This window comes from Plecotus auritus (genome assembly GCF_963455305.1).
Source record: "Plecotus auritus genome assembly, chromosome: 2".
NCBI lineage: Eukaryota > Metazoa > Chordata > Mammalia > Chiroptera > Vespertilionidae > Plecotus > Plecotus auritus.
Window position 1 is genome coordinate 58,096,524 of NC_137771.1, and position 12,514 is coordinate 58,109,037.

The 12,514-nt window shown below is 42.5% G+C and overlaps 1 protein-coding gene across 1 annotated transcript in view; it reads right to left on the reverse strand.

The window, feature by feature from the left end:
* The window catches only part of PIGK (phosphatidylinositol glycan anchor biosynthesis class K), a 116,912-nt gene extending 105,391 nt beyond the window's left edge, over positions 1-11,521 (reverse strand). Inside the window, exons 1-3 of the mRNA XM_080656546.1 lie at positions 11,395-11,521; positions 7,973-8,026; positions 6,344-6,435 (exon numbers count right to left, since the gene is read on the reverse strand). Of these exons, the coding sequence (XP_080512672.1) occupies positions 6,344-6,435; positions 7,973-8,026; positions 11,395-11,487 (239 nt within the window). The 5' untranslated portion in view covers positions 11,488-11,521. The remainder of the gene's footprint in view (positions 1-6,343; positions 6,436-7,972; positions 8,027-11,394) is intronic.
* Positions 11,522-12,514: the final 993 nt, after the last annotated feature.

Below are 12,514 nucleotides of genomic sequence, written 5' to 3' on the forward strand. Positions count from 1 at the left end.
ATCATCCCACCCACAGATATCTAAGGTAGGAATTGGGAAATCCATATATACATAAAACCCTAATATGCAAATAGACCGAACAGCGGAACAACCGAACAATCGGTTGCTATGATGTGCACTGACCACCAAGGGGCACTCACAGAACATGGCGGACGTCAGCAGCAGGCGGCAGAGCGCGGAACATGGCAGGCATCGGACGTGGTGGGATGGTGGAGCAGGTGAGTGGGGGCGCCAGACCAAGGTGGGGCACCAATCACTGTCATCGGGGCAAGCCTCTAGTGGTTACTGAAAACTCTTTGCTCCTGTGCGCCGCGGTCCCACCGGGCACTCACACCTGCTGCCGGCGCCCACACCTGCTGCCGGCGCCCACACCTGCTTCCGGCGCCGGTCCCGCTCGCACCCACTGCCGGCGCCTGGTGCCAGCCCGATCTCTCGGTGCTGTCAGCATGTGCGAGTGGTGGGCTGCAAGCCCCGATCGCCCCTCAGAGCTTCTCCACTTCCCCCTGCTTCTGAGGGCCAGCAGCTGCCTCTCGCACCGGCTGCCAGCAATGGCCCCGCTTGCACCCGCTGCTGGCGCCGGAGCCGCCGCTCGCACCCACTGCCGGCACCTGGCGCCGGTCCCAATCGCTCAGTGACATCAGTGGGTGCAAGAGGCAACTGCTGGCCCCGATTGCCCCTGAGGGCTTCTCCACCTCCCCCTGCTCCTGAGGGGTGATCAGGGCAGCAGCCGCTGCTCGCACCCACTGACGGCACCAGCCCCACTTGCACCCGCTGCTGGCACCGGCCCCAATCACTCCGCACCGTCACCGGGTGAAAGCAGGGCCGGTGCTATCAGCATGTGGGAGCGGCGGCAGTGGCAGGAGCGGGCTATCAGCAGACAGGGGACCAGGGGCCCCGGTGGGAGGGGCTGAGCGAGGGCACAGAGGATGGGCCGAGACCCACCCCTGTGCCCACCGCAGCAGCACAGCCCACAGTTCGTTCCAAGGTGCACAAATTCATGCACTGGGCCCCTAGTCTATATAATAAAAACCTAAGCGACCCTTATGGCGGACTGGTCGCTATGATGCACACTGACTACCAGGGGGCAGACGCTCAATGCAGGAGGAGCACAGCTCAGCCAGAAGCCGGGCTCACGCTGGCAAGCGCAGCGGTGGTGACAGGAGCCTCTCCCACCTCCACAGCAGCGCTAAGGAGCAGTGAGCCGAGGGGTAAGGAGCAGCAAGCAGTCAGGAGGTAAGGAGCGAAGGGTCCCAGACTGCGAGAGGGAGGTCCGACTGCCCGCTTAGGCCCGATCTCCAGGAATAGGGCCTAAACCGGCAGTCGGACATCCCCCGAGGGGTCCTGGACTGCAAGGACTACGAGGAGAAAGAAAATTAATACCTGGGTGCATTAGAGGAAAACTACAAAAAAAAAAAAAAATGCAGAGAACATTTTAAAAGTAGTCAGAAGAAAACTGGCAGGTGGACATCCCCCGAGGGGTCCTGAACTGCGAGAGGGCACAGGCCGGGAATTTCATGCACTGGGCCTCTGGTAGTTTATAAAATCAACTATAGAACACATTTAGCTCAGTACAATTTGAGAAACAGGATTTTTAGAGAATATAAATTTGCAGTATTTGTAAATATTTCCTCTCTAGCCGAGACCAACCAGATTCCACTTAGCTAGGGAGTCTTAAGCATACTATTCATTCATTCATTCATTTAACTATGCACAATATACCAAAGAATGCACTGTGAGGAATACAAACATAGTATCAGAAGCAGCCTGGAAGAAGTAAGATCAATACATACAAAAAGATGCCATGGCACAAGTATAAATAAAATATTATTTATGCAAAAAGAACCAAGAAAGTTTTAGAAAATGCATGGATTGAATTTGGGCATAGAAAAACTAGAAAGTAGAGATGACAGAAAGACTGGTGGAAGGACCAATATAAGGCAATGACAGGGACCAATTCATGGACTTATAAGAAGAAAATGCCTGGATTGAAATTAAATAATCAGAAATTAAATTATTAGAATATCATATTTGGAACCAGATTGCAAAAACCTTGTGTGCTACCATAAGGGATTTGAACTCTATTTTGCATACACTAGAGTTGATGAATAAGGGTATATGAAGAATGAGATGTTTAAATTAGAAATATTAATCTCACATAATGATTAAAACATAGAGTAAGAAAAAATAGTTCAACTGGATTTAATTATAGAAATAGTTTATCAGACAGGGATCATTATAAATACTCACATCCACCCAAACTGTAGTAGAGGTAAGTCTTTTTTAAAAAGAAAAAAAAGGAGAGATAGATCTCACCTACCATAATACTCAAAGTTTATTCCCCAAAGTAATCACGAAATGGGAACTATGATTCTATATTCCCTCAGTCAATCTCAATTCCTATGTGCTTCTCACAGCTTGAGCCTCACAAGCCTAGTATTAAATATATGTATATTTTTCATATAACTTGTCCCCCAGGCCTAAGTAAACCACTTCATCAAGTACTCTACCAAAGAAGGAAAAACTGGCTGTGTTACATCTGATGAAAGACAATATTATGCTGTACTTTATGTGCTATTTAAGAAACTTTCGAGGAGATTAAAAATGGTGGCAGAGTAAGTGGATGCTACACAGACATGTTCCCAAGAACAAACTGGAATTACAACTAAAATCCAAAAAAAAATTCCTGAATAATCAATGGAGAACTCACAGGAGAGAACCCTGATGCCGGAGGAGTGAAAGTGGAGACTGCATAGAGACTGGTAGGAGGGGCGGAGGCACAAAAGGGCTGGCCGGGCGCTCACAGATAGCAACTGAAGACCCAAATCGATATCTCAGCTGTGGGAGGTTGCCACTGAAACTCTGGGATCTAATTCCCAAGTTGGGCTCCCCAGCAGAGAGCACCAAAACTGAGGACGGTACATAACACCTGGCTGTGAAAAGCGGCTGAAAATTCAGGCACCTTCTTAAAGGGCCAATGCACAAAATTCCCTGTGGAGCCAGGGAAAGGGTGAAGTGGACTGGAGCTGTGAGAGCAGAAGCCAGGACTGGGGACTCAAAGGAGATAGAGATCAGAAGGGAGACACCCCAAGTTTCCTGGGCTGAGTCATTCCCTCACGCAGCTGAGGACAGCTTTCCCACATAGACATCTGCTTTGCCTGGGAGGAAGACAGTTGACATACCCTATTGGAAAACACCTTGCCCTGAGGCCACTTAAGAGATTAAAAATAACAATTAGCCTCCAGGCAGAGCAACTGCCCCACCTTGTTGAAAAAAACTTGCCATACAAGAGGACGATTGTCTGGGGGGCAATTCAAGTCAGAATCCTATCAGTCTGTAGGCAGAAGTGGTCTTTGCCTGATCTAATTAGTCAGAAACAGCCTTTAACACTGTCCTACAGTAGAGATTGAAAAGTGTAGAGGATCTACCTAATACAGTCACTAACCCAAACAGCCAAAATGAGGAGACAGAGAAACAACCCCCAAATGAATGAAACTTTCAAAAATAATTTTGGCTCAATTTTTGCTTCACATACTAACTTTAAAACTAATCCCAACTTAATAATGGCTTATCACTTCCTCATCTTAAGCATATTAAACATATTGAAGGTAATGAAATAGGAATTTATTCCAAAACAATTATTTGAGGGCCAAAAATTTCCTAAAAATAGTAAAATGTTTCAGGAAGTTCAAACTAAGCAAATAATAACAAAAATCTTGGAGAAAGCATGGCACAAAGTGCAAGATACCTGCCCTCCACGAAAATTAGGCATCTATACTAATAAAAGGGTAATATGCTAATTAGACCAGGAGACCTTCCAGACGTCCTTCTGGACAAAGCCGCAGCGGTTGCCACTGCCCAGGGCCGGCCCGAGGCTCAGGGAAGCTGGGGATGGTGGCTGTGAGCTCAGGCAAGCCGGGGATGGTGACTGCCCAGTCACCCAGGGCTGGCCCACAGCTCAGGCAAGCCACCAATGGCAGCAGCCTAACGGTCCAAGGCTCAGTTAGGGGGCGATCAGGCCAGCAGGGGAGCCATTAGGGGCATCAGGCTGGCAAGCAGAGGCGGTTAGGGACGATCAGACAGGCAGGTAGGCAAGTGGTTAGGAGCCAGCAGTCCTAGATTGTGAGAGGGATGTCCGACCCCGAGGGTTCCGGATTGGAGAGGGTGCAGGCCAGGCTGAGGGACACCCCTCTGTGCACGAATTTCATGCACCGGGCCCCTAGTAAAACAATAACAGGCTGTAGGGCAGTTGTGAAGATTTTATGAGCATGTGTTTTTATTTTCGCTCATAACCACTGAAATCCCTTTTTCCTGAGTCAATATTTTGAAACAGTATTATAAAATTATAGCAACCTATTTATTAAAATGTCTTTTATATTGGATTAACATTGCTAAAAAGTAGACTAACACAATTTCTTCAATAAAAGTGTTTTTACTTTTAAAGTGTAAACTTGTGCTTGCTTTGCCTAACTGATAAAATATTTCCTAGTCTTGTGTTTATTTATCCAATACTTACTGAGCATACTATGTGACAGGCTCTGTGCTAGATGCTGGAAGTACAAAGTGAAATAAAATATAATCCTTGTTCCCTTCAAGGACTTTACAATCTAACTAGAGGCCCTGTGCACGAAATTCGTGCAGGGGTAGGGTCCCTGGGCCTGGCCGGCAATCAGGGCCAATCTATGGGATGACCACTGGGGCGATCGGGGGGGCCCCTGCTGGCACCCACCTTGGCCAGCCTGGTGCTGCCTGCTCGCCGGCCCCACCCACCGCCACCACCAGTCGCCTCCTTTCTACGTTGAGCATCTGCCCCTTGGTGGTCAGTGCATATCATAGCGACTGGTTGTTCCACTGGTCATTCTGCCATTCGGTTGATTTGTATATTAGGCTTTTATATAACCCTATATAATAAAAGCCTAATATGCTAAGTGTCCCATCGTCTGGTTGTCCATTCAACCAATCAAAGCGTAATATGCTAATGATATGCTAAGGCCACTCAACCGCTTGCTATGACATGCACTGACCACAAGGGGGAAGACGCTCCTACTGGTAGGTTAGCTTGCTGCTGGGGTCCGGCCAATCGGGACTGAGTGAGATGGGCCGGACATGCCCTGGAGCCCTTCTGCGGCCGCTCCCCAGCTGGCCAACCTCCCATGTCCCTCCCCGGCCCCGATCATGCACTGGTGGGGTCCCTTGGCCTGGCCTGTGCCCTCTCGCAATGAAGGACCCTTCGGGGGATGTCGGAGAACCAGTTTCAGCCCGACCGAGGAACCCCACTGGTGCACAAATTCGTGCACCGGGCCTCTAGTATAGGATAAGGGAAACATACTAAATTAGTATAATCATGTTATAATCAAAGTATACAAAGGATATCATAGAAGCAAAAAAGGGGATAAGGAACTGCTAACAATGCCATATAGTTTTTCTTGCCCCACCAACCCCCACAGAGCACTAACAAGGGCACTTCATCTATGCTGACAATATCACATCCTTCCAAAGGCTCTAATCAGGCGTCCTCAAACTACAGCCCACGGGCCACATGAGGCCCGCCGACGACATTTATCCGGCCCGCCGGGTGCCGCTGCCTGTCCTGCTTAGCAGCCGACTCGTCCCGGGCCCACAGTGCGCATAGGAATTCGTTCATAGTTTTTTTTTTTTAAGTTATAGTCCGGCCCTCCAACAGTCTGAGGGACAGTGAATTGGCCCCCTGTTTAAAAAGTTTGAGGACCCCTGCTCTAAATTAAGAGCTAGAGACTCAGAAGCTGGGACAGCAAAGGCTGGATTTTGGCAGCAGGCAGCAGTACCAACATTAAGTTTCCAAAGGCAATGGTGGTAGCTATGCAGTAGCTAAGTCTAGACTTCAGCAATTCAAGGCTGCATTGTTGTCACTGGACTGCTTTTATGGCATTATTTTTAGAAATGTCTTCTCTGCTACCTGGTCTTCCCTGTTTCTGACTATTTACAGCTACAGCCTTCCCATCAATTTGGGAAGCATACTAATCAATATGCTCTCCATAAATCCCTTTTCTACTTCAACCAGTCAGAATTGTCTTCTGTTGTCTGCAATCAAAACCCCACACTGAGACATTTAATGATTAAATAAATGACACTAAATAATTGTAATTTATCAAAATTTTTACCTTAGTATTGACTGATGTTTTATATAATTTGCCATTATGGTCTTAAGTAAGTTACACATGGTTGTATGTTCTAACAACAATTAAAAAAACAACAACTTAGTTTCCTTATCTTTTTTAAAAACAACACAAAAATGCAAATGTAGTAACAATCATCTAAGAGTGATTTTCACTGAAGTTCAAAGTTACTCTTTATTATGAATTCTTACCTGTCAGGAATGCCTAGCCTCTTCACACTTCTATACACAGAAAGTGTATTTGCAACATGTCGATAATTAAACCAGAATCGGGATGTACACACCTAAAGTATTAAAACCAATTATGTTATTTTTATGAATCAAAATAAGCCACAAAGGTAGAGAATTATTTCCTTGTAGGTAGGATATAGAGATGCCTAAAGAAAGAATATATCATAACGCAGGCTTAGAAACAACAAAGCACATAAAGAATTGTCAATAAAACCAATCTCTCGAGAGAGAGGTCTTTTATAACTAGCATTAAATAAAAAGGCCACTCAGCTTAAGAGAAAAAAAATCTTTGGGGAATTCAATCAAATAGTGAGCCAACTTAGTTAGCCTCAATTTCTGTGACTCTAGAAAGTTCCTGTTTCTAAAAGATTCAACTCTTTAAAATCAAAGAGAGTGTGCCTAATCCCTTCACAGAATTGGGTTATATAATATTCCTTTTACTCTAGATTTCTTCCTAATTTTAGTTGTGAAAATTATAAAATAGACATAACATACAAAACAGTTTTATATGTACGTAATGTGTTTGCTATAAAGCTGTTAAACTGAACAGAAAACTAGAAACAATGCAAACTAGTTTTACACTTAAAAACACCTTGTAGAATGCTTTGCAATTATTTTTTATATATATTTATATAAAAAAATACAAGTTCTAAAGTGACACAAAATAGCATTTTAAAAAAAAGATTCCTAAAAATGATATCAAAAGAACTAGAAAAATCTAATGCCATATCTCAAAAGTCAGCCCTCTTGAGAATTCATTCCACAAGAAGTAACAGAGATTGGGGTCAAGTATTAATATACCTACCCATCAAGCACCCTCCTACCTCCTACCACATGTCTCTGCTAATAGTGTAAGTACGACAGTTTTGAGAATGGCATAAATGTTCTTGCCCTGCAAACAGAGAGGAACTACAAGTTTTTTTATTAAAATAAATGTTCAACTTAGAATACAATAAGAAAAAAACTAAAAATTTTTACTACATAAAAAAGTAAAACTTCATATGTGAAAAATAGCATAAAATCCTAACTTAAATGAAAAACTTGAAACAATAACCCGATTTTGAAATATAGGCAAGAATGAGAGCAAGCATTTCATAACAGGAGTATTAAAAATGGACAATAAAACTCTCAAAGACGCTCAACTTCTATCATAATTTAAAAAGCACAAATCAAAGTGATAGGTATCCAAAAGTCTGGCAATTCATAGAATTGGCAAAAGTCGTATTCTACTGATGGGAACATAAACTAAAATAAATCTTCTAAAAGGGTAATATGCAATATACATCAAGTTTGAAAATGTACTTATCTTTTGATTTAGCTCATATCAGTATGCAAAAATATGTATTCAAGGATTTTCACTATAACACTGCCTGTATTAGCCAAAACCAAAAAGCTAGAAACAAAATCACCACCCTTCAGTAGCAAAGAATCTACAGGTTCCCTAACTTGAGCAGAAATAGTATAATGTATGTCTGAACCAATTTGTAATATGATACAATAAATTTTATTTTCAAAATTTTGATTCACACAAAATTTCTCAGACACATATCTAAGTGAATAGAATAGTATACCTTCATAGAATTTACTTACCAAAACAGCCCAGTTGTTTGTGTGGCCACTTCTAAAGAACTGCTCTGCTTGTTCCTAGCAGTCAAATAATAATAAGATTAGAAGAAAGCCACATTTCCCAGAGTAAAGACTAGTAAAGGACAGTCAAGATTCATGGAGTTTTTACAGTTATAATAACAATAAGTCCTCATTATGTAAGTTTATAAAGATGCTAGGTTTTGACCTTATGAAGGACTGATAGAGTTTTATTTTTCTGTTAGGGGGGCATTATTTTAGGGAGGGGCAGTTTGTTTTTATCCCAGTCATCTCTTCCTTATATGCTTCTAGTTTTCCATTCAGTCTTCCAATTGTAAATGACTTATTTCATATCTTGATTCTAAACATAACAATTAATAACCTTCCTGTTGAAATTTCATTCAGTATTCATTCGTATTCTGCGCTGGGTGCTTCCAATTACTTCATTTGAACTTACCAATATATTTGATTGAGCACATTCTCTGGCATGCTGTCATGTATCACTTCACTAATCTGTTAAAGTGAATCTGAATTGTATTTGCTGGCAAGGAATATTAAAAACCTCGGCATCCAGATACCTAATGAACATGATTTTTATTATATATTAAAAGAATAATGAATATAAGCCATAATGACCTCAGATCTGCTCCCAAGCAGTATTACTAGACCAGTCAAACTGCCTGGATCCAAATCTGGGTCCTATTACTTATTACTTGTATAAACTTAGGAAAGCTGTTTAACTTCTCTGCATCTCCATTTCCCGATGTATAAAATGATGTTACCTGACTCACAGAATATAATAGGAATGGTGACTGGAACCTGGTAATTGTATAACTTATGTTAGTTGTTTTAATTTTCAACTGGCAAGAAAACTTCAGGGGGAATGAAATTTAAAAAATCACTCAAATGTGTGTGTGCATACACAGACATTCACACACACATATTTATTTTTAACCATTCTCAACAGCTATCTATATGCTTTTAAAAAGCAATGTGCTATAGTGCATAAAGCACTGGTTTAGGGATTTGAAGATCTGAGTTTTTAGCCTAGGTCCTATCCCGCACCTGCGAGACTGGGTAAGTCATTCAGCTCTTTAGACTTTATTTTCCTCAAGCAGAAAATGAGAGCTGAATGTCTTTTCCAGTTCCAAAATTCTTGGATCATTAGGACTTTAGGGAAAAAGTTGAGATAGCAAAACTCTTTTGTGATTTTTTAGACAATATAGGCACTGCAAAGTTACTCATTCATTCTACTTATAATTAGTGGAGCACCAGTTATGTGCCAGATACCATGTAATATAAAGTGATATAAAAATCATTGAAGAGCATGCTTTCTCTCAAGAATCCGAGTTCAATACAGAAGACAAGCTGCACGTTACACTACAATGTAATTCATTCATTCATTCATTCACTCATCACTTCATTGGGCACCATGTGCCAGTCACTGTCCTGAGTGCTCAGAATACAATGTTGGGCAAAAACAATCAGAGTACTTGCCTCCAAAGAGGTTACTATCCAATTTGCTAGACATATTAAGCAGATGACAACCTATAAATTCTATCAAGGTAAGATAGACAGTATCATGAAAGAGAATAAGAGGGGAAATGACCTAACCTGGGGGGTATGGTGTGGAGAGGTTTAGGGAAGGTTTCCCTAGAGAAGTGACATTTGGGTTAGGATCCAAAAGATGAAAAGAGGAAAGATAGTTCCAGACAAAGGAAATATGTGCCCTAATGGCAGGTGGGGCTTAAAGGTGTTGAGAAACTGAAAAAAATATGAGCATAACTAAAAGTTTGAGAGAGAGAGAACTGGGGGGTGCAGATAGGGGCCAAAGTATGCAGGGCTTTGTTTATGGGGTCATAATAGAGATTTTGTCCTTTATCCTTAGAGCCATATTAAGGTGTACATGGGCCACATGATCAGATTTGCATTTTTAAAAGTTATTCTGGCTGTAGCTTGGAGAATAGACTGAAGGGAAGAAAGAGAGTGACTTGATGTGGACTAGTTAGGGAGCCATTGCACTCCAAGTGAAAAATGATGGAATAATAGATAATACAAAGCATACATGAGTTATAATCGATGAATGCTATACAAGCTTAATGTACAAATTTCAACGGTAATATCAAAGGAAAGGGGTAGGGAAAGGTTCTACAGAGGTTATGCTTTTACTGCATCTTACTAAAGGGACAGAAGAAACAGGAGGTATAAAATATAAAACATGGTAATGTGAAAAAGCACAATAACAATCAAAAGAAAAAAAAGAGCAATGGCATCCAAAATGAAGTGTACAAGATAATCCACTAGAATAAAGGAGGAAAACAGAACTATTCATATTACCTCAAAAATATGCTTTATGAATGTTGAATATATAAATTAGCAGTAGTTCATGAATAGATATATATAGAGAGAGAAGAGAGAGAGAGGAAGTGCATGCTCAATATCCTTTTAAAGTTTGGAGTCCACTGATCTAAATTCAATGTACTGAGGTGGTGGGCAGAATGGGTTCCAATATGAAAGCTGGAAAAGTAGACAGAGGCCAGAGCATGGTTAACTTTATTCTGCATGCACTGGAAAAGATTCAGTCAGAAGAATAACCTGATCAGGTTTACATTTTATGAAGACTAATCTAGCAACTAAGTGAGGGGAGTTTGGAAGCCTGGGGAAACAAGATAAAGTAATTGCAGTAATTGCACTAGTCTAGGCAGGAAATTACCAGGCCTGCATTAAGCCAGTGGAACTAAACAGGTAAAAGCAATTTTAAAAGTTCAGAACACAGAACTTTGTTTTGATTAAAAAGTGGGATAAAGAGAGGTGTTTATTTTTTTAAAAACCCCAGGCTTCCAGCTTAGGAGCAATCCCTAGGAAATGGAGAAGACAGAAGACACTACTTTGGACACAGACCTTCAAATGTCTGCTGACTACACGGGCCCCTTAACTAGCCTGATATGCAGGCCTGAATGATGCTAGAGATCGAGACTGGAGAACTGGGTGAGGTGTTTCTTATCAGAGTGCAGGGGACGGTGAAAGCTTTATAAGAGGCCAGAACGTCCTGCGAGTCAAAACCTAAGCACCGTACCCATCCGACTCCCATCCAGGAGGCGCGCTGTAGTTTGATGGGAGGAAAGGACTGCGCTCAGTGCTCGCCTTTGAGCTGCAGGGCATACGCACTGGGCGCAAAGGGTCGGATCCTCGCCCCTCTCCCAGAATTTGATTATTTTAACTCGTCGTTTTAAAAAGCTGAAACGGACTGCGAGTGTCCTGCCGCGTGCCCTGTGACACCCTCCCCACATCCCAGGCAGCCCAGTAAGAGGCGAAAGGACTCCAGGAGGCTTCCCTCGGCTTCTGTGTATCGGACATCGGCTGGGCGCTCACGGCCCCGACAACGCTGTTCTCCCAGGGCCCGGTCGCTCGGAGGGCCTGACTCCTACCTCGATCTGACTAGTGGCCAAGCTGCCGAAGGACAAGAGCAGAAACCCTGCCAGGACAGCCACACCCCGGCTAAAATAGTAGGTGACGGCCATGTTTGCCGGCTTCAGCCTCCGGCACCTGCAGGGGGCGGGCCGAGTGCCGTAAAGCAGCGCGGCGGGGCTTGCGTGTTTTTGCGACACCAGCCTCCTCTCCTGGTGGCCGGATTGTCGCCTGTCCCCAGATCTGGAGTTTCCCAGGATTTCTGGGTGAAGATAGAGGGAATCGAACCTTTATCTTTATTGCATTTTCAATTTGGACATTGTAAAATAGGTATACAAGTTTGAAATACGAGTTTGAAAGGTGATAAAGACAAACCTGTGATCCCACAAGCTCTCAGAAACTAATTCCTTTTTTGCGTAGTGCTGCCAATTCTTTGAATATATGAAGCCGGATGTGGTGGGAAGAGCAAGCATGTACGCATAAAATGATGATTAATTGGATCATTTGCAAATAGAAAGATAGGTGGGTGCTGCAACACGATTGAGGTCTATTACTTATTGAAAGTATGAACATGTAGAAATTAGTTACGTTTTTGTTTCTTCAGTAATTGTGGAGCTAAATCATCTAAAAGACAGTCTGAGGACTTAATAAGGTCGTGTATATTTGTTCAGTGATGTTCATTATATGCATTCAATTTTAAATTCTATTTTTCAAATAGCACGACATAAACATGTGTTTATGCTGTCTCAACCTGTAAGAATATTTATAGTTTATTTGAACCAAATTGATGACAATTGCCGGGAGGCAAAAATCTCAGTGGATTTAGAAATGCTCCAGAGAATGGCAGTTTTGAACCTTATTTTATACATTAGAATCAGAGAAGAACTAAGAGGGTTACATGAAATCCACTGATGATATATTAGGGAGGCAGGAGAAAGCAAAGCGGGAACATTTCTGGGACTGGATTAAAGGTAAAACAAATAAACACATACTTCTTTTACATTGGTGGGTATAGGATAGTTAACAATTAACAGGATAACAATAATAATAAGGGGTTCTGTGGTCTCCTGCTCTGGTGGGAGTGTGCCCTTAGGGTTCTGGAAAAAGGAAATACCCTGCTATTCCTTTTTTTCACAGAAC